This window comes from Oncorhynchus tshawytscha, linkage group LG08 (genome assembly GCF_018296145.1).
Source record: "Oncorhynchus tshawytscha isolate Ot180627B linkage group LG08, Otsh_v2.0, whole genome shotgun sequence".
Classification (NCBI taxonomy): domain Eukaryota; kingdom Metazoa; phylum Chordata; class Actinopteri; order Salmoniformes; family Salmonidae; genus Oncorhynchus; species Oncorhynchus tshawytscha.
This window is the reverse complement of record NC_056436.1, coordinates 30,291,844-30,314,362: the sequence shown is the minus strand read 5'-3', so window position 1 is coordinate 30,314,362 and position 22,519 is coordinate 30,291,844. Positions and strand designations below refer to the sequence as shown.

General features: G+C 42.8%; 1 protein-coding gene across 1 annotated transcript in view; it reads right to left on the bottom strand.

Annotated features, from left to right (window-relative positions):
• Positions 1-22,519, bottom strand: part of fsip1 (fibrous sheath interacting protein 1) — a 62,814-nt gene that overhangs the window by 16,230 nt on the left and 24,065 nt on the right. The window contains exon 10 of the mRNA XM_024430703.2: positions 1,476-1,610. Within this exon, the coding sequence (XP_024286471.1) occupies positions 1,476-1,610 (135 nt within the window). The remainder of the gene's footprint in view (positions 1-1,475; positions 1,611-22,519) is intronic.

The following is a 22,519-nucleotide window of genomic DNA, read 5'->3' as shown; positions in this document are numbered from 1 at the left end:
AAGCAAATTGGAGTGGGTCAAGGGTGTCAGGTAGGGTGGAGGTGATATGGTCCTTGACTAGTCTCTCAAAGCACTTCATGATGACGGATGTGAGTGCTACACGGCGGTAGTCGTTTAGCTCAGTTACCTTAGCTTTCTTGGGAACAGGAACAATGGTGGCCCTCTTGAAGCATGTGGGAACAGCAGACTGGTATAGGGATTGATTGAATATGTCCGTAAACACACCGGCCAGCTGGTCTGCACATGCTCTGAGGGCGCGGCTGGGGATGCCGTCTGGGCCTGCAGCCTTGCGAGGGTTAACACGTTTAAATGTCTTACTCACTTCGGCTGCAGTGAAGGAGAGACCGCATGTTTTCGTTGCAGGCCGTGTCAGTGGCACTGTATTGTCCTCAAAGCGGGCAAAAAGTTATTTAGTCTGCCTGGGAGCAAGACATCCTGGTCCGTGACTGGGCTGGGTTTCTTCCTGTAGTCCGTGATTGACTGTAGACCCTGCCACATGCCTCTTGTGTCTGAGCCGTTGAATTGAGATTCTACTTTGTCTCTGTACTGGCGCTTAGCTTGTTTGATAGCCTTGCGGAGGGAATAGCTGCACTGTTTGTATTCAGTCATGTTACCAGACACCTTGCCCTGATTAAAAGCAGTGGTTCGTGCCTTCAGTTTCACACGAATGCTGCCATCAATCCAAGGTTTCTGGTTAGGGAATGTTTTAATCGTTGCTATGGGAACGACATCTTCAACGCACGTTCTAATGAACTCGCACACCGAATCAGCGTATTCGTCAATGTTGTTGTCTGACGCAATACGAAACATCTCCCAGTCCACGTGATGGAAGCAGTCTTGGAGTGTGGAGTCAGCTTGGTCGGACCAGCGTTGGACAGACCTCAGCGTGGGAGCTTCTTGTTTTAGTTTCTGTCTGTAGGCAGGGATCAACAAAATGGAGTCGTGGTCAGCTTTTCCGAAAGGGGGGCGTGGCAAGGCCCATATGCTCCTTTGAGACCCCTCTTTCATAGTCGCTGAGATCTCTTCTAGCCATGGTAGCCAAAATATTGGGAAACTGGGCATTTTTATACATGACCCTAAGCATGATGGGATGTTTTAATTGCTCACGAGCCACACCTGTGTGGTATCCCTCATTGGCTCAAGTGTTTCCTTTATTTTGGCAGCTACCTATAATTCTAGGCACAGTGCAATAAAATAATGACTTGCTTAATGTAATGCATAATCTGAGGTTAATTGCCCAATGCCCTGTGACATTTTTGTCAGCAGTGATAAGGCTCTTTTCAATTCCCCTACAAACTATATGAATTGTGTCAGTGCGTGTGCATGCATATCTGTGCATGTGGAATTCCCACTGTGGAGTCAATGGTCCACTTTGATCATATGTGTGTATTAGTGATTGTATATAAATGTGTGTGTGTGTGTGTGTGTGTGTGTGTGCGCGCTGTGGTGTGCGTGTGTGGCTGCTTTGAACTCACAGTCATTTCTTGGCCCTGGCCCAGCAGCTCTAGCTGCAGCTGGATCTCTTGGAGACGCCTCTCCTGCCCTCTCTTCTCCCTTATATCCTGCAGGACCTTCTCTCCTGGCAACCTGTCCCAGCCAGCCTCCAGATCCTGACAGACACACAACAGACAGTAATGTTCTCATGGGGAACGCACCACTAATCATCACACATGTAGAAGGAGACATTCACTTGACCATAAAAGCAGAGGGGACTTCCATAAGGCAGAGTTGAAACGGTCACAGAAGAAACAGCCATCAAAAGACTTCTACTTAAACCAATAACTAACTACATTGTATAAAAATGCCATCATCCTAAAGTCTAATTAGTCTGTCTGTAGAACTTCACTGTAATGATGCTCTGTCATCAATACAATACAATGCTATGAATCCCAATGGCAGATTTCTGTACTATGTTTTAGATTTATGGGAAAAAATCTGAGACATAGGAGAGTTGAAACCAACCCGTCGTAAGAGCTGAGGAAACTGAATAACCCCATTCCACTTCTCATGGGGTCCAACATAAATCTCATTTTTATGGCATGGACTTGTAAGCTGGGGACACAGACTGCAGTATGCTACATCCAAAGCAAATGTTGAAAATGGGTCAGGAGGAAATGGATGAATCATGCCTGGAGGACTATCCAGAGCTGATGAATGAGAAGGCCTCGAGAACTTGTCATGACCATGGGATCTGTTTCATGGGTAGACCATAGGTCTAGGTAGGTCTTGGCTACAGAGGAGAGAAACTCTGAGCAGGCATCATCATGAGGTCTAGACTCCATAGAGACACAGATATCTACCCCAGAAATCCATAGATCACATATGTTTATAATGTTTACATTACGGTGCTTTATTGTAAATTAAAATTAAGGTGATTCACAGCAATGGGTTGTACCAAATATTTCAGAAAATACACTTGTACTTAGGTTCCAAAGGGCGTCCTGGAGAGCCCTTTCTTACCTGCTTTGAGTGACCAATAGATGACCTGTAGTAAGGTCACAATCCAACCCCTAAAATAAATGAGTGCACATTTAAGACCTAACTAAGTAAAATAATGGTTGGTTCTAAGAGGATGTAGCCAACCACAGGGTTCTTTTTGTGTGTATAAACAGTGATATGTGGTTAAAGTCTCCATATCCTCTGGTCAGCTTGACATGCAGCACTATTTATGATCTAATAATGTCAAATTGATGGAAATATGATTCGCTCATTGTGACATTGTAGGTTATGGGAGAGGCCTGTTCTTTGCAACAACAACAAAAAAAGTGAATAATTGTTATGACACATTTATGATTTCATATACAAGTTGAGTTCAGAGTTGAGAGCTCAGTAACAACGCATTACACTCATTTTGTACATTTATGTCTGATATAAGACCTCATAACAACTTCCATAAGTAGTAAACTTAACAGAATAAGTGTCCATCACAATTCTATTGATATCCACGTTTCTGTCCACGAAATCATCAAGCACTATGAGATTATTCGATCAATTTTAGATTTGAACAAAGAAAGGCCCTCTTTTAACACATGGCATGTAGAACGTGTGTGGCTTCACCTATAAATGCCCTGTAGTTTCCCTGTGCCTGAGGGAAACGATGACAACCTCCATGTGATGTCTCTTAAGTGGTTGTTATTAGAGCCCTTCAGACTCACTCACAATGGACTACCACTGTGGGATCAGGTTGCTCTCATGCACTTGAGTGAGAAACACGCCGACCCAACAAGGCAAAATACAAATTAAAGTCTAGTTTTACTACCTTATTCACACCACTAACTACATGTTTCTAAAAAATGTTTTCTCAAAAATCGTTGGGAAAGACAGACCATTAATTTGGAAAAGACAGCTTATTCTGTCCTACTTTCAAGAAATCACAACTATCGTCAGAAGACGAGACATACATTTAGGCTTGAAATACCATTGACTTTTTAACACTTATAATAGCCACATAGGCTACATGGGTATCCTGTGGGATTTCTATTGAATGTACTGTAATTAAGGTTAGAGCTATCAATATATACACTATGGAGTCCACAGCAGGGCACATATTTTATCCATTCAACAGCATTTCTACACAGTGGAAAGACAACTTAGCGTGTGTCTGATTAAGATATGTCTAACCTGAGCAAGAGATTCCATCTCTCATTTATTAAGTGTTTATATGATTAAGTCAAATTAAATCATTTGAATGATCAGTTTGACTATTTTCAGTTGCAACATAACTCACTGTAGCCCTGTACACTTGTACCCTCATAAGGGTTGAATGGCAGATTTGGGCACTGATAAGCGCCTAAATTGGAATACAGTGGCTGTACAGTAACATGCTATACATGACGTCAGAGCTCAGGCACTACGCTCCACAGCGCTGTATGGGTTTTGACTGTCAGCTGTTCAGAACTTGAGCAAAGCAAGCAACAATAAGTTTCCCTCATCCCTCCCACTAATTGGACAACTTTTGCAAATGTTTTGTTGTCTGAGTGAGGGAAATGCTGTAAATAAGAGGACTCGATGTATTTTGAAAGATGCGACGTTGAGTATTATAATAAATACCGCTTTGATGTCCTGCAAGCAAGCCAAACAACCATGAGTCCAAATGTGCATATCATAAAACTCATGCCATATACAGTGTCAATGTTTCTGACCACTATGTTTGATGTACAGTTAATAGATGACATGGCATCATACCCTGGGTTGTTCTGAACAGAATGAGCCTGTTTGCCTATTGTGAATGCACGCACCTGAATCATGACTCCTTTCTATGTGTAACAAAATAACGATATGTTTCTCTGAATTTACTTTTGAAAGCCTAACACTGTAAGATCATATTTTATAACTTAGCTAGTTATTTTGGCAATAGAACAAGCTTTCAAATGATGCCCAACGGACCCAGATTTCGATTTTAAAATTAGCCATTTTTGAATTGCTTAAACTACAATAATTGTCTGATGGCGGGGAGGCAGGGTTGTGCTCCAAACCAAACAAATGTGCTTGCTCTAGTTCCTAAATGGCACAGCTAGGAGATAAAAAAAAAAACACCTTATAGTTCAGAGCCATTCAACTATATTCTTACAGGGGCCAGATATGAAAAAGGTTATTTATAGGAGGGCAGACATTTTCTACATGGGATTACTATTCCCAAAACCGGTATAAAAAATTTAGTGGGGGTATTTTAGTGGGGGTATTTTAGTGTTCAGTTTGTCTTTAAAATTAAACATCATGAAAACTTACTACGCCGCATCTTGGTCCTCCGATCCTTCTCGCTTCTCCTCTTCAGACGAGGAGGAGGAAAACCATTACAGAGAGATTTCTTTTATTTCTTTCATCACATTCCCAGTGGGTCAGAAGTTTACATACACTCAATTAGCATTTAGCAAATCACAAATCTGTGTGCAATAATAGTGTTTGTGATTTTTGAATGACTACCTCATCTCTCTACCCCAATTATCTGTAAGGTCCCTCAGTCGAGCAGTTAATTTCAAACACAGATTCAACAACAAAGACCAGGGAGGTTTTCCAATTCCTCCCTAAGAAGGGCACCTATAGATAGGTAGATGGGTTAAAATAAAAAAGACATTGAATATCCCTTTGAGCATGGTGAAGTTATTAATTACACTTTGTATGGTGTATCAATACACCCAGTCACTACAAAGAGACAGGTTGTCACGTCCTGACCTTAGTTCCTTTTTTATGTCTCTGTTTTAGTTTGGTCAGGGTGTGAGTTGGGGTGGGCACTCTATGTTTTTGTTCTAGGTCTTGTATTTCTGTGTTTGACCTGGTATGGTTCCCAATCAGAGGCAGCTGTCGATCGTTGTCTCTGATTGAGAACCATACTTAGGTAGCCTGTTTTCCCACTATGATTTGTGGGTAGTTATTTTCTGTTTAGTGTTTTCTGCACCTTACAGGACTGTTTCGGTTCTTTCGTTTATTCACATTGTTATTTTGTATTTCAGTGTTCAGTAAATAAAACATCATGAACACGTACCACGCTGCGCTTTGGTCCACACCTTCTTCATACGACGACCGTTACACAGGTGTCCTTCCTAACTCAGGTGCCGGTGAGAAAGGAAACCGCTCAGGGATTTCACCATAAGGCCAATGATGACTTTAAAACAGTTAGAGTTTAATGGCTGTGGATAGGATACAACTGAGGATGGATCAACAACATTGGTGTTACTCCACAATACTAACCTAATTGAGTGAAAAGGAAGCCTGTACAGAATAAAATATATATTTAAAATCCATCCTGCTTGCAACAAGTCACTGGAGTAATGGCACCGGAGGGGATGGCTGTAGTTTTACGGGCTCCTAACCGACTGCAATTTTTTTTCTCCTATTGTTTGTAACTTATTTGTACATAATGTTGCTGCTACCATATCTTATAACAGAAAATATCTTCTGGATATCAGAACAGTGATTACTCACCTCAAACTGGACAAAGATTTTTTACTTAATGAGTCTGACGCGAAGGATATACTGCTTCTCGAGACCAGGCTTAAATACCTATCATTCGTGTGAAGAAAATACAGAAATACGGGGTGCCTTGTGAGAATTCTTCGGCGAGTGAGTAACCCGCCTCTACCATCCGTTCTATTGGCGAACGTGCAATCATTGGAAAATAAACTTGATGATCTCTGTTCGAGACTATCCTACCAACTGGAAATTAAAAACTGTAATATCTTATGTTTAAACGAGTCGTGGCTGAATGACGACACGGATAATATACAGTTGTCTGGGTTTTCCGTGCATCGGCAAAACAGAACAGCTACGTCTGGTAAGACGAGAGGTAGGTGGGTGTGTGCTTCTATTTGTCAATAACAGCTGGTGCGAAATGTTGAATATTAAAGAAGTCTTGAGGTATCACTCGCCTGAGGTAGAGTACCTCATGATAAGCTGTAGAATACACTATCTACCAAGAGAGTTTTAATCTATATTATTCGAAGCCATCCATTTACCACCACAAACCGATGCTGGCACTAAGACTGCACTCAACGAGCTGTACAAGGCCACAAGCAAACAAGAAAATGCTCATCTAGAAGCGGCGATCCTAGTGGCCGGGGACTTTAATGCAGGCAAACTTAAATCCGTTTTATCCATTTCTACCAGCATTTCACATGTGCAACCAGAGAAAAAAACATCTAGACCACCTTTGCTCCACACACAGAGATGCATATAAAGCTCTCCCTCGCCCACCATTTGGCAAATCTGACCATAATTCTTTCCTCCTGATTCCTGCTTTCAAGCAAAAACTAAACCAGGAAGTACCCGTAACTCGCTCAATACGAAAGTGGTCAGATGAGGCGGATGGTATGCTACAAGACTGTTTTGCTAGCACAGACTGAATTTGTTCCGGGATTCAACCAATGGCATTGAGGAGTATACCCCCTCAGTCGCCGGCTTCATCAATAAGTGCATTGATGACATCGTCCCCACAGTTACTGTGTGTACATATCCCAACCAGAAGCCATGGATTGCAGGCAACATCCGCACCGAGCTAAAGGCTAGAGCTGCTGCTTTCAAGGAGCGGGACACTAATCCGGACGCTTACAAGAAATGTCGCTATACCTCAGACGAACCATCAAACAGGCAAAGCGTCAATACAGGACTAAGATTGAATCCTACTAAACCGGCTCTGACCCTCATCAGATGTGGCAAGGCTTGCAAACTATTATGGTCTACAAAGGGAAACCCAGCCTAGAGCTACCCAGTGAAGCAAGCCTACCAGATGAGCTAAATGCCTTTTTTGTTCGCTTCGAGACAAGCATGCACGAGAGCACCAGCTGTTCTGGATGACTGTGTGATCACACTCTCTGTAGCCGATGTGAGCAAGACCTTTAAACAGGTCAACATTCACAAGGCCGTGGGGCCAGAAGGATTACCAGGCCGTGTACTCAGATCATGCGCGGACCAACTGGCAAGTGTCTTCACTGACATTTTCAACCTCTCCCTGACCGAGTCTGCAATACCTACATGTTTCAAGCAGACCACCGTAGTCACTGTGCCCAAGGAAGCGAAGGTAACCTGCCTAAATGACTACTGCCCCGTAGCACTCACGTCAGTAGCCTTGAAGTGCTTTGAAAGGCTGGTCATGACTCATATCAACACCATCATCCCGGAAACCTTAGACCAACTCCAACAGATCCACAGATGACACAATCTCAATCGCACTCCACACTGCCCTTTCCCACCTGGACAAAAGGAACACCTATGTGAAAATGCTGTTCATTCACTACAGCTCAGTGTTCAATACCATAGTGCCCACAAAGCTCATCACTAAGCTAAGGACCCTGGGACTAAAGAACTCCTTCTGCAACTGGATCCTGGTCTTCCTGACAGGCCGCCCCCAGGTGGTAAGGGTAGGCAACAACACATCTGCCACGCTGATCCTCAACACTGGGACCCCATAGGGGTGTGTGCTTAGTCCCCTACTGTACTCCCTGTTCACCCACGACTGTGTGGCGAAGCATGACTCCAACACCATAATTAACTTTGCTGACGACACAACAGTGGTAGGCCTAGTCACCGACAACGATGAGACAGCCTATAAGGATGTCAGAGACCTGGCAGTGTATTGCCAAGTCTCCTTGATGTCCACATCACCAACAAACTATCATGGTCCAAACCCACCAAGACAGTCGTGAAGAGGGCATGACAACACCTTTTCCCCCTCAGGAGACTGAAAAGATTTGGCATGGGTCACCAGATCCTCAAAGTTCTACAGCTGCACCATCGAGAGCATGTTGCATCAACTCCCGCCTATAGCAACTGCTCGGCATCCGACCTCATGGCACTACAGAGGGTAGTGCGTACGGCTCAGTACATCACTGTATTTCATTTTCAATAAATATGCCAAAATGGAAAAAAAAATGGAAAAAAATCACCTGAGAAAAATATATTGAATCAATTTTGAATTGAACAATAACTAACTTTTTTTTTTTTTTTTAAACATAGAAACCTTTTATGCATGGCATATTGTTAAAAGTTCATTTTAAATTCTTTAAGATTAGCTTAATTCAGTGCATCAAATTGTTTAAATAATGGAACACATTTGTACTTATAACACAGTTGATCTGCATCACATTAATACATTTTTATTAAATGTCTGTTTTACATACGTAACTTCATCTTTTTTCAAAAATGTATCTCAGTTGACCAGCATGATATTCTGTTCTATATCATGTAGTTCTTTTCTCTGACAATATTATTATTTTTTACATTGAAAACGTTTTAGGCATGGCATATCTCAGTTGACTAGCTTTTGCGGAGAAGTCTCTCTCCCCCACATCAGTAAAGAACAGGTCCCTATAACAAATGCCCCCCGCCCCACTCAGTGGGGACACAAACTCATAAAATCTTGTTGGAAAGTTAGCTTTCAGTTACCTAAAAACTCTGACATCATGGGAGTGATCTGTACTGATGATGACTGAATATAGTTGCGAAGTGTATAGAAATTGAGCGTTTTGTTTGGTCTCAAGGAGAAAAGAGCACATTTATTTTTAAAAAAGTCAATTTTTCAATCATGTCAACAACTGTTTTATCCCTCCCCTGTTGTCCCAAATTAAGTCCACTGAATTGATTGAAGATGTCACTAAAAAACACACATCTGATACAAACTCCTTATCATGCATTTTTGCTAGATATGGGTTTTCTTTCTTGTGGTGGCAATCAAGGAGAAAAGCAACTATCTCTTCCATAAACTCATATAGACTGCCCTCGAGAGAGTTATTTCCCTTGCTTTGCCACTGAACATCATCCATGAAGGCCACTTCTGACCAGACTTCTCCGGACAGTAGATGGGTGCACCAGGGTCCCACTGTTTTCTGCCAATTCTGAGCTGATGGCACTGCTGGATATCTTCCGATTGCAAAGGGAAGTAAGCATGATGTGTCATTCATCTGCTGCAGTAAGTTTCTTTGGCCGACCATTGCGTCTACGGTCCTCAACGTTACCCGTTTCTTTGTGCTTCTTCAAAAGCTTGGACAGCACATCTGAAAACCCCTGTCTGCCTTGAAATTTCTGCCTGGGAGAGACCTTGCTGATGCAGTATACCTTGTGTCTTGTTGCTGTGCTCAGTCTTGTCATGGTGTATTACTTTTTTTTTTTAAGTAAACTGTCTTCAGTAACCTCACCTTGTTAGCTGAGTCTGGCTGTTCCTCACGAAATTGTATTCCTCCTGCACAGCTGTTTCTGTTTCAGTTAATGATTGTGTTCCAACCTACATATTGAATTGATGATCACTAGCACTGGTTTGGCATAATTGTTTAATCATAATCACCTGACTATACGCCTACAAAATCCTTGACTTTGTGCAAATGTATCTACAAGAAATGATGCTGTTAGCTAACTGGCTATGGCTATCCAACACTGGAACTCTTCCAAGTCAAGGTAAGCTTTCGGTTTTATCAATTTATTGCCACCAGGGCCTGCCGGTGTAAGTGGGAAACTGATTACTAAACTGCATGATTGTAGCGGGTTTACTAACGTGTTAGTTATAGTAGTTATGTTGACTATGACATCAGTATGGTGACAACAATGTAGGCTGTGTGTAGCAGTTAGCGGTTTTGCTATGAAAGTTTTCCTTTGAATGTTTTTTTTTGTTGCCTGGTCACAGACAGCTATTATATTGTGCACTGATGTCCACATATTAAGGGAATAGATGAGAGGAGGAGAGAGCGTCAATGCGAGAAAGAGTTATATACACAAAGAGCAAAGTGATCCTGCTGTTTATACAGTTAATTCGGGAAAGAATTCAGACCCCTTCCCTTTATCCACATGTTGTTATGTTACAGCCTTATTCTAAAACGAATTAAATAAAACAAATCCTCATCAATTTCATACAATACCCCATAATGACAAAGCGAAAACAGGTTAAGAAATGTTTGCAAATGTATAAAAAAGCGAAAAACAGAAATATCTTACTTACATCAGTATTCAGACTCTTTGCTATGAGACTCGAAATTGAGCTCAGGTGCATCCTGTTTCCATTGATCATCCTTGAGATGTTTTTACACCTGTGATAAATTCAATTGATTGGACAGGATTTAGAAAGGCACACACCTGTATATATATAAAAAGGTCCCACAGTTGACAGTGCATGGCAGAGCAAAAACCAAGCCGTGAGGTTGAAGGAATTGCCCGTAGAGCTCCGAGATAGGATTGTGTTCAGGCACAGATCTGGGGAAGAATACCAAAACATTTCTGCAGCATTGAAGATCCCCAAGAACACTGTTGCCTCCATCATTCTTAAATGGAAGAAGTTTGGAACCACCAAGACTCTTTCTAGAGTTGTCCGCCCAGCCAAACTGAGCAATTGGTGGAGAAGGGCCTTGATGAGGGAGGTGACCAAGAATCCAATGGTCCCTCTGACAGAGCTCCAGAGTTCCTCTGTGAAGATGAGAGAACCTTCCAGAATGACAACTATCTCTGCAGCACTCTACCAATCAGGCCTTGATGGAAGAGTGGCCAGATGGAAGCCACTCCTCAGTAAAAGGCACATGAGAGCCGGCTTGGAGTTTGCCAAAAGGCCCCTAAAAGGACTCTCAGACCGTAAGAAACAAGATTCACCTAGTCTCATGAAACCAAGATAGAACTCTTTGGCCTGAATGTCAAGCGTCATGTCTGGAGGAAACCTGGCACCATCCCTACGGTGAAGCATGGTGGTGGTAGCATCATGCTGTGGGGATGTTTTTCAGAGGCAGGGACTGGGAGACTAGTCAGTATTGAGGGAAAGATGAATGGAGCAAAGTACAGAGAGATCCTTGATGAAAACCTGCTCCAGAGCACTCAGGACCTCAGACTGGGGTGACGGTTCACCTTCCAACAAGACAACGACCCTAAGCACACAACCAAGACAATGCAGAAGTGGCTTCGGGACAAGTCTCTGAATGTCCTTGAGTGGCCCAGCCACAGCCAAGACATGTGCAGCAAAGCTCCCCATCCAACCTGACAGAGCTTGAGAGAATCTGCAGAGAAAAATGGGAGAAACTCTCCAAATACAAGACTGCCAAGCTTGTAGCGTCATACCCAAGAAGACGTCAGGCTGTAATCGCTGCCAAAAGGTGTTTCAACAAAGTACTGAGTAAAGTGTCTGAATACTTATGTAAATGTGATATTTTCGTATCTAGTTTTTTGGAAGAAAAAAAATAAAAAATGTTGCTTTGTTATTATGGGATATTCTGTGTAGATAGATGAAAGAAAAAAAAAAACATTTATTCCATTTTAGAATAAGGGGTGTATTCATTCCACCGATTTTGTTGAAAAACGTTTCTTAAACGGAAGCAAACGGGACGGGGAAAAACATACCTGAATTTGTCCAATAGAAACTTGTTTGCAACTGTTGGACTAATGATTACCACCTAGATCAGCTAGATGCAGGCAAAAGTGTGCAAGGCAGTATTGAATATGTCACTGTCAGTCACCTTGATTACTCAAATTTCTTTCGAGCTGTGCACCTACATTGTAAACTTTAATTTGGAGGCTAGGTTGTAGCAATCTCACGATGGGTGTAGGGAAAATTCTAGTATCATGTAGTAGTCTAAATCTATTGATGTTACATTAAGCTGGGTAAATGGAATATGAATAACAGTCATCCAATATGCTGTAACAGAAATAAGGCCAGGCTCGTAAAAAAAAAAAAAAATCGTCCCGTCCTCCCTCATCTTAAACGGCACCGACCGCCACTGGTGCGCACAGTTAGATTTTATTTTATTATGATCTCTTATAGTCCTCATTTGGACTAATCTTCCAAGAGTCCTTAAACATTAAAATACAATTTATAATATGATCACATTTTCACATAACACACTGTTACAAACAGACATAACTCACTAACATATTGACCAGATAAATACAGTCTGAAAAGATAGATTGATTACTTCATCTAGCGTAGTCCCGCACAACCTTCAAATGTATTATATTTAAATGGTTCTAAAGTATTGTTTGAATTTATATATCGAAAGATTTCTGCTTTTTCAGATAAATTATGCAATTTCTTTATTGCTCTAATCTAAATGTTATTTAGCATATTTATCTTTTCTGTCTGGATAACACAGATGGTGGACAATATATTCCTAGTATTTACTGAATGTCTGTCTCTTACCAACTGATTACTGTTGTGAATAGAGTTTGGCCGTCTTAAATGGTGTACATTTGTTTATTTTTTTATTTTACCTTTATTTAACCAGGTAGCCTAGTTGAGAACAAGTACTCATTTGCAACTGCGACCTGGCCAAGATAAAGCAAAGCAGTTTGACACATACAACAACACAGAGTTACACATGGAATAAACAAAGATACAGTCAATAATACAGTAGAAAAAGTCTATATACAGCATGTGCAAATGAGGTAGGATAAGAGAGGTAAGGTGATAAATAGGCTATGGTGGAAAATGAATTACAATACAGCAAATAAACACTGGAATGGTAGGATGTGCAGAAGATGAATGTGCAAGTTGAGATACTGGGGTGCAAAGGAACAAGATAAACAAATAAATACAGTATGGGGATGAGGTATATTGGATAGGCTATTTACAGATGAGCTATGTACAGGTGCAGTGATCTGTGAGCTGCTCTGACAGCTGGTGCTTAAAGCTAGTGAGGGAGGTAAGAGTCTCCAGCTTCAGATATTTTTGGAGTTCGTTCCAGTCATTGGCAGCAGAGAACTGGAAGGAGAGGCGGCCAAAGGAAGAATTGGCTTTGGGGGTGACCAGTGAGATATACCTGCTGGAGCGCTTGCTATGGGTGGATGCTGCTATGGTGACCAGTGAGCTGAGATAAGGCGGGGATTTACCTAGCAGAGACTTGCAGATGACCTGGAGCCAGTGGGTTTGGCGACGAGAATGAAGCGAGGGCTTTGGTGACAAAACGGATGGCACTGTGATAGACTGCATCCAATTTGTTGAGTAAAGTGTTGGAGACTATTTTGTAAATTACATTGCCGAAGTCGAGGATCGGCAGGATGGTCAGTTTTATGAAGGTATGTTTGGCAGCATGAGTGAAGGATGCTTTGTTGCGAAATAGGAAGCCGATTCTGGACTTAATTTTGGATTGGAGATGTTTAATGTGAGTCTAGAAGGACAGTTTAAAGTCTAACCAGACACCTAGGTATTTGTAGTTGTCCACATATTCTAAGTCAGAACCGTCCAGATTAGTGATATTGGACGGGAGGGCAGGTGCGGGCAGCGATCGGTTGAAGAGCATGCATTTAGGTTTACTTGCATTTAAGAGCAGTTGGAGGTCATGGAAGGAGAGTTGTATGGCATTGAAGCTCATCTGGAGGTTAGTTAACACAGTGTCCAACAAAGGGCCAGAGGTATACAGAATGGTGTCGTCTGCGTAGAGGTGGATCAAAGAATCACCAGCAGCGAGAGCGACATCACTGATGTATACAGAGAAGAGAGTCGGCCCGAGAATTGAACCCTGTGGCACCCCCATAGAGACTGCCAGAGGTCCGGACAACAGGCCCTCCGATTTGACATACTGAACTATATCGGAGAAGTAGTTGGTGAACCAAGCAAGGCAATCATTTGAGAAACCAAGACTGTTGAGTCTGCCAATAAGAATGTTGTGATTGACAGAGTTGAAAGCCTTAGCCAGGTCGATGAATACGGCTGCACAGTATTGTCTCTTATCGATGGCGGTTATGATATCGTTTAGGACCTTGAGTGTGGCTGAGCTGCACCCATGACCAGCTCTGAATCCAGATTGCATAGCGGAGAAGGTACGGTGAGATTCGAAATGGTCGGTGATCTGTTTGTTAACTTGGCTTTCAAAGACCTTAGAAAGGCAGGGTAGAATAGATGTAGGTCTGTAGCAGTTTGGGTCTAGAGTGTCTCCCCTTTTGAAGAGGGGGATGACCGCGGCAGCTTTCCAATCTATGGGAATCTTAGACGATACGAAAGAGAGGTTGAACAGGCTAGTAATAGGGGATGAAATAATTTCGGTGGATAATTTTAGAAAGAGAGGGTCCAGATTGTCTAGCCCGGCTGATTTGTAGGGGTCCAGATTTTACAGCTCTTTCAGAACATCAGCTATCTGGATTTGGGTGAAGGAGAAGTGGGGGAGGTTTGGGCGAGTTGCTGTGGGGAGCGCAGGGCTGTTGATCGGGGTAGGGATAGCCAGGTGGAAAGCATGGTCAGCCGTAATTCTCATAATTCTCAATTATTGTGGATTTATCGGTAGTGACAGTGTTTCCTAGCCTCAGTGCAGTGGGCAGCTGGGAGGAGGTGCTCTTACTCTCCATGAACTTTACAGTGTCCCAGAACATTTTTGAGATTGTACTACAGGATGCAAATTTCTGTTTGAAAAAGCTAGCCGTAGGAAAGCTAACTGCCTGTGTATATTGGTTCCTAACGTCCCTGAAAAGTTGCATATCACAGGGGATATTTGATGCTAATGCAGAACGCCACAGGATGTTTTTGTGCTGGTCAAGGGCAGACAGGTCTGGAGTGAACCAAGGGCTATATCTATTCCTAGTTCTCATTTTTTTTAACGGAGCATGCTTATTTAAGATGGTAAGGAAGGCACTTGTAACGAATAACCAGGCATCCTCTACTGACGGGATGAGGTCAATGTCATTCCAGGATACGCCGGCCACGTCGATTAGAAAGGCCTGTTTGCTGAAGTGTTTTAGGGAGCGTTTGACAGTGATGAGGGGTGGTTGTTTGACCGCAGGTTCATTACGGATGCATGCAATGAGGCAGTGATCGCTGAGATCTTGGTTGAAAACAGCAGAGGTGTATTTGGAGGGTGAGTTAGATGATATCTCTGAGGGTGCCCGTGTTTACGGATTTGGGGTTGTACTTGGTAGGTTCATAGCTCATTTATGTGAGATCGAGGGCATCAAGCTTAGATTGTAGGATGGCCGGGGTGTTAAGCATGTCCCAGTTTAGCTCACCTAGCAGCACGAGCTCTGAAGATAGATGGGGGGCAATCAATTCACATATGGTGTCCAGGGCACCGCTGGGGGCAGAGGGTGGTCTATAGCAAGCGGAAATGGTGAGACTTGTTTCTGGAAAGGTGAATTTTTAGAAGTAGAAGCTTGAATCGTTTTGGTACAGACCTGGATAGTAAGACAGAACTCTGCAGGCCATCTCTGCAGTAGATTGGAACACCGCCCCCTTTCGCAATTCTATCTTGGCAGAAAATGTTATAGTTAGGAATGGAAATTTCAGGGGTTTTGGTGGTCTTCCTAAGCCAGGATTCAGACACGGCTAAGACATCCGGGATTGCAGAATGTGGTCAAGCAGTGAATAAAGCAAACTTATGGAGTAGGCTTCTAATGTTAACATGCACGAAACCAAGGCTTTTACGGTTACAGAAGTCAACAAATGAGAGCACCTGGGGAGTAGGAGTGTAGCTAGGCACTGCAGGTCCTGGATTAACCTCTACATCACCAGAGGAACAGAGGAGAAGTAGGATAAGGGTACGGCTAAAGGCTATAAGAACTGGCCGTCTAGCACGTTTGGAACAGACAGTAAAGGGAACAGGTTTCTGGGCACGATAGCATAGATTCAAGGCATAATGTACAGACAAAGGTATGGTAGGAAGAGAGTACATTGGAGGTAAACCTAGGCATTGAGAGAGATATAGTCTCTAGAGACGTTTAAACCAGGTGATGTCATAGCATATGCGGGAGGTGGAACAACATGGTTGGTTAAGGTATATTGAGCAGGGCTAGAGGCTCTACAGTGAAATAAGACAATAATTACTAACCAGGACAGTAATGGACAAGGCATGTTGATATTAGGGAGAGGCATGCGTAGCCAAATGATCATATGGGTCCAGTGAGTGGTTGGGCTGGCTGGGGACATGGCGATTCAGACAGTTAGCCAGGGATAGCAAGCTAGCAGTTAGCAGGCCGGGGCTAGCAAGCCAGCATAAGGGCCTTAGATGTACGTCGCGATGGGGGAAAGTCTGTTTTTGCCTCCTCATACGGTGATGTCGATAGACCAGTCGTGGAATTAGTAGGGTTCCAAGTAGCAGAGGGGTCCAAGTCCAATTGGCAAAATGGGTATAGTGGTCCAAGATACTGGCCGATGGATCAGCTAACAGTCCAATATGCTATAGCTAGCTAGCAGGCCGCGGTTAGCAGAATAGGCCTTCAGGGGACGTTGCGCCTGAGGGGCCTGTTGGGATCCTCGGGCAGGTTATGTCGGTAATCCAGTCGTGACGGATCGGCGGGGTTCCGTGCCCCGTACCGGCAGTAGAAGGGGTCCGGATATTGTAGCCGAGGAGTGGGCTTCAGGAGTAGCCCAGGAGCCCTAGACGGGAGATGGATCTAGCATGGGCTAACTCCAGGCTAGTTGGTGCGTGCTCTGGGACGGAAACGTTATACAGGAGTTGTCAACCCGGGTTGCGGTTAGCTAGCTGCCACGATCCATATGAAAAGAGTTCAGAGTTTGCGGTAGGAATCCGGGGATATGGAGAGAAAAATAGGTCCGGTATGATCTGGTTTGAAACACGTTGTACGAACTGGCAAGAGTTTTCCAAGCTAAAGGTTAGCTGATGACCGCTAGCAGTGGTTAGCTGACTGATAGCTGATAGCTAGTAGCTAGTTAGCTATCTAGCTTCAGTTGAGGTATTCCAGTTCGGAAGTAAATAGAAATACGTTAGGAAAAAACCCCAGATCCACACCACATTGGGTGAGGCGGGTTGCAGGAGAGTATTTTGAAGTTGAGGTTTAGGAAAAATATAAAAAAGAATGCGAGGAAAAATATGTAATAAAATATATACATGGGACGAGACAAGACAAAGACGTCTGACTGCTACGCCATCTGGGAATAGAATGTTGTGAAAATAAGCATGTTTTTGTCAATTATGTTGTTGATTGATGACCAACCAAGATCATTGAGCATGACTACACAGAAGAACCATATCTCCACCTTAAAACAATCCTTGCTGCTTTGTTCTGTTCAATCTGCAGCCTCCTAATTTCCCTTGCTGATGCATTTACCCAGACCACAGAACAGTAGTTTACCTGACTCCCAATTAATGCTTGGGTTGTTTGCTTAAGAATCTTTCCTGGTAAATATTTAGCTATCCTTCTGAACATGCATGCAGTTTAAATTATTTGACATAGATGAGTTATTTGAGACGACCATGATAAGCAGTTGTCTAGCTGCACCCCTAGTAGTTTGGTTTCTGCCACTTCCTCAATTTGTACTCCCCCCATACTTAATTGTATCCCATGCTGTGTTGGCATTTCCCTGGTGGAACAGACCAACATAACCATGGTTTTCTTGGTGTTCAAAACAAGTTTGTTCAGGCAAATCCCTGATATTTCCCAGATCTACTTGTAGAGCTTGCTGTACATGTTGAACCAGTTGTCTTGCTGTATAAATTGTAGTATCATCTGCAAATATAGCAGCTTGAGTTTCAGATAAGGCATAAGGAAGGTTGTTGGTATATATTAAGTAAATAAGTGGCCCTTGGGTGCTGCCCTGTGGTATTCCACAGTTTAAAGCACAAGGGGAAGAAAACAACCCATTGATATAGGTGGACTGTTTCCTGTCAGTTAGGTATGACTGTACCCAATTCAATGCTGCCACTTTAAACCCATAATGTTATAATTTTGTCAAAATGATTTCATGATCCACAAAATCAAATGCTGCACTAAAATTAAAAAATAGTACTCCCCAAACCTGCCATTATCCATAGCATTGAGCATCTGGTCAGTCATGTCAACCAATGCAGTGGTGGTGGAATGTTTTTTGCGATAAGCATGCTGATTAGCTGTAATCAGATCATTCATTTCCATTACTCCCATATGTGTCTACTCACAATACCTTCCAATATCTTACTGAGGGAAGGTAGTAGACTAATTGGTTGACTATTGGCAGGAGTCTTTCGGGATTGGACACAGTTTAGCATGCTTCCATACATTTGCCAATGTCCCCTTTTCCAGTGACCAATTAAATATGTATTTCAGTGGAGCTACAATCTGGGGAGCAGCAAAGCAAAGTAAAAAAAAAGTCATAAGATCATAACCTTTAGATTTACCATCAGGTAATAACACCTCCTCTACTGACACCATTTGTAGAGTAAAATAGCATGTTTTTTTGCTCATAATATGATCAATCCATTTGACAATAGCTTGTTTGGAAGAATGAGTGTTTATGCATATAAGCCCCAAAAAAACACATGAAAATTATGCTTACACCATTATACAATATATAGCCTACCGCATATTACACATTGGCAGAAAATGTAAAACAAAACTGATTTAAGATATCTTTGGTACATAATTGGTCTAGCCCAGGTATTCCAAAACTAGGGTACCCCTGGCCGTCGGGGGTACGGCAAATTAAAATGTGATTCACATATCTTTTTTTATAAAAAAATATATATATATATGAAAAATAAAAAATGTTCTTCACATTTTTTTCAAACAGTACATTTATATTTTGCAACGGGGCTATACATTTGGGCGAGGTTTTTTCTCGCCTGAGTAGCCTCGTTTCACTATCAAAAATAAAATTGAACCATCTAGTTGAACCATCTAGTGTTCAGCGAAATAACAAAACAATGTCAAATACAGGTAGTCTAGTCAAACAATGAAAATCCAATTAAATTAACCGTTACTTTCTCGCAGGAAACCTTCACTCTTGCGCAGACATTTAGAAACAAAACATGACCATTTGAAAAATAAGCCACGGGAGGTGTTTGAGTGAGAATAAAGACGACTTTTGAGTAGTAAGACATACAGTATATAAAATATACAGATACCATTAATGAGAAGGGTCTAGAAGCGTCTTATATGGTGAGTGGCAAATACAGGCAAGCCTATTGTGGAGGTCTTAATTCTTCCAGGCCAAAAAAGGACAAAATAACGAGACAGACAATGCCTTCATCAAACAACACTTTCCCGACGCATCAATGACATGGCAGGAGATGTTTTGAAACAATTACTGCTTTGCATACAAGCCAATTACTTATATGCGTTACAGCTGGATGAGTCAACAGACGTGGAGTGCCTGGCACAGCTCCTGGTACAGTTGAAGTCGGAAGTTTACATACACCTTAGCCAACTACATTTGAACTCAGTTTTTCACAATTCCTGACATTTAATCCTAGTAAGAATCCCCTGTCTTAGGTCAGATAGGATCACCACTTTATTTTAAGAATGTGAAATGTCAGAATAATGGTAGAGAGAATTATTTCTTTCAGCTTTTATTTCTTTCATCACATTCCCAGTTTACATACACTCAATTAGTTTTTGGTTGCATTCCCTTTAAATTGTTTAACTTGGGTCAAATGTTTCGGGTAGCTTTCCACAAGCTTCCCACAATAAGTTGGGTGAATTTTGGTCCATTCCTCCTGACAGAGCTGGTGTAACTGAGTCAGGATTGTAGGACTCCTTGCTCGCAAACTCTTTTTCAGTTCTGCCCACAAATCTTCTATGGGATTAAGGTCAGGGCTTTGTGATGGCCACTCCAATACCTTGACTTTGTTGTCCTTAACTTCTTGGATATAGGGGGCGCTATTTTAATTTTGGGATGAAAAACGTTCCCGTTTTAAACAAGATATTTTGTCACGAAAAGATGCTCGACTATGCATATAATTGGCAGCTTTGGAAAGAAAACACTCTGACGTTTCCAAAACTGCAAAGATATTGTCTGTGAGTGCCACAGAACTGATGTTACAGGCGAAGGTGAGGTGAGTAAGACATTTAAACGTGTTACCCCTCGCAAGGCTGCAGGCCCAGACGGCATCCCCAGCCGCGCCCTCAGAGCATGCGCAGACCAGCTGGCCGGTGTGTTTACGGACATATTCAATCAATCCCTATACAAGTCTGCTGTTCCCACATGCTTCAAGAGGGCCACCATTGTTCCTGTTCCCAAGAAAGCTAAGGTAACTGAGCTAAATGACTACCGCCCGTAGCACTCACTTCCGTCATCATGAAGTGCTTTGAGAGACTAGTCAAGGACCATATCACCTCCACCCTACCTGACACCCTAGACCCACTCCAATTTGCCTACCGCCCAAATAGGTCCACAGACGATGCAATCTCAACCACACTGCACACTGCCCTAACCCATCTGGACAAGAGGAATACCTATGTGAGAATGCTGTTCATCGACTACAGCTCGGCATTCAACACCATAGTACCCTCCAAGCTCGTCATCAAGCTCGAGACCCTGGGTCTCGACCCCGCCCTGTGCAACTGGGTACTGGACTTCCTGATGGGCCGCCCCCAGGTGGTGAGGGTAGGCAACAACATCTCCACCCCGCTGATCCTCAACACTGGGGCCCCACAAGGGTGCGTTCTGAGCCCTCTCCTGTACTCCCTGTTCACCCACGACTGCGTGGCCACGCACGCCTCCAACTCAATCATCAAGTTTGCGGACGACACAACAGTGGTAGGCTTGATTACCAACAACGACGAGACGGCCTACATACAGGGAGGAGGTGAGAGCCCTCAGAGTGTGGTGTCAGGAAAATAACCTCACACTCAACGTCAACAAAACTAAGGACATGATTGTGGACTTCAGGAAACAGCAGAGGGAACACCCCCTATCCACATCGATGGAACAGTAGTGGAGAGGGTAGCAAGTTTTAAGTTCCTCGGCATACACATCACAGACAAACTGAATTGGTCCACTCACACAGACAGCATCGTGAAGAAGGCGCAGCAGCGCCTCTTCAACCTCAGGAGGCTGAAGAAATTCGGCTTGTCACCAAAAGCACTCACAAACTTCTACAGATGCACAATCGAGAGCATCCTGGCGGGCTGTATCACCGCCTGGTACGGCAACTGCTCCGCCCACAACCGTAAGGCTCTCCAGAGGGTAGTGAGTTCTGCACAATGCATCACCGGGGGCAAACTACCTGCCCTCCAGGACACCTACACCACCCGATGTTACAGGAAGGCCATAAAGATCATCAAGGACATCAACCACCCGAGCCACTGCCTGTTCACCCCGCTATCATCCAGAAGGCGAGGTCAGTACAGGTGCATCAAAGCTGGGACCGAGAGACTGAAAAACAGCTTCTATCTCAAGGCCATCAGACTGTTAAACAGCCACCACTAACATTGAGTGGCTGCTGCCAACACACTGACACTGACTCAACTCCAGCCACTTTAATAATGGGAATTGATGGGAAATTATGTAAATATATCACTAGCCACTTTAAACAATGCTACCTTATATAATGTTACTTACCCTACATTATTCATCTCATATGCATACGTATATACTGTACTCTATATCATCGACTGCATCCTTATGTAATACATGTATCACTAGCCACTTTAACTATGCCACTTTGTTTACATACTCATCTCAGATGTATATACTGTACTCGATACCATCTACTGTATCTTGCCTATGCTGCTCTGTACCATCACTCATTCATATATCCTTATGTACATATTCTTTATCCCCTTACACTGTGTATAAGACAGTAGTTTTGGAATTGTTAGTTAGATTACTTGTTGGTTATTACTGCATTGTCGGAACTAGAAGCACAAGCATTTCACTACACTCGCATTAACATCTGCTAACCATGTGTATGTGACAAATAAAATTTGATTTGATTTGAAACCCAGATAAAAATCCAATCAGGAAGTGCGGCATTTTTTTAAACCGCCTCATGCCAATGACTCCTTATATGGCTGTGAATGGGCCACGAATGAGCTTAGGCTTTCTGTCGCTTCCCCAAGGTGTCGACAGCATTGTGACGTATTTGTAGGCATATCATTGGAAGATTGACCATAAGAGACTACATCTACCAGGTGGTCGCTTGGTGTCCTCCGTTGCAATTATTGCGTAATCTTCAGCTGCAGTATTTTTCCGTTTGCTTCTGATGAGAAACCAACTGTCACGACTGATATATTATCGAATAGATATGTGAAAAACACCTTGAGGATTGATTCTAAACAACGTTTGCCATGTTTCTGTCGATATTATGGAGCTAATTTGGAGTTCGGCGTTGTAGTGACTGCATTTTTCGGTCTTTTTCTTAGCCAAACGTGATGAACAAAACGGAGCTATTTCGCCAACACAAATAATCTTTTTGGAAAA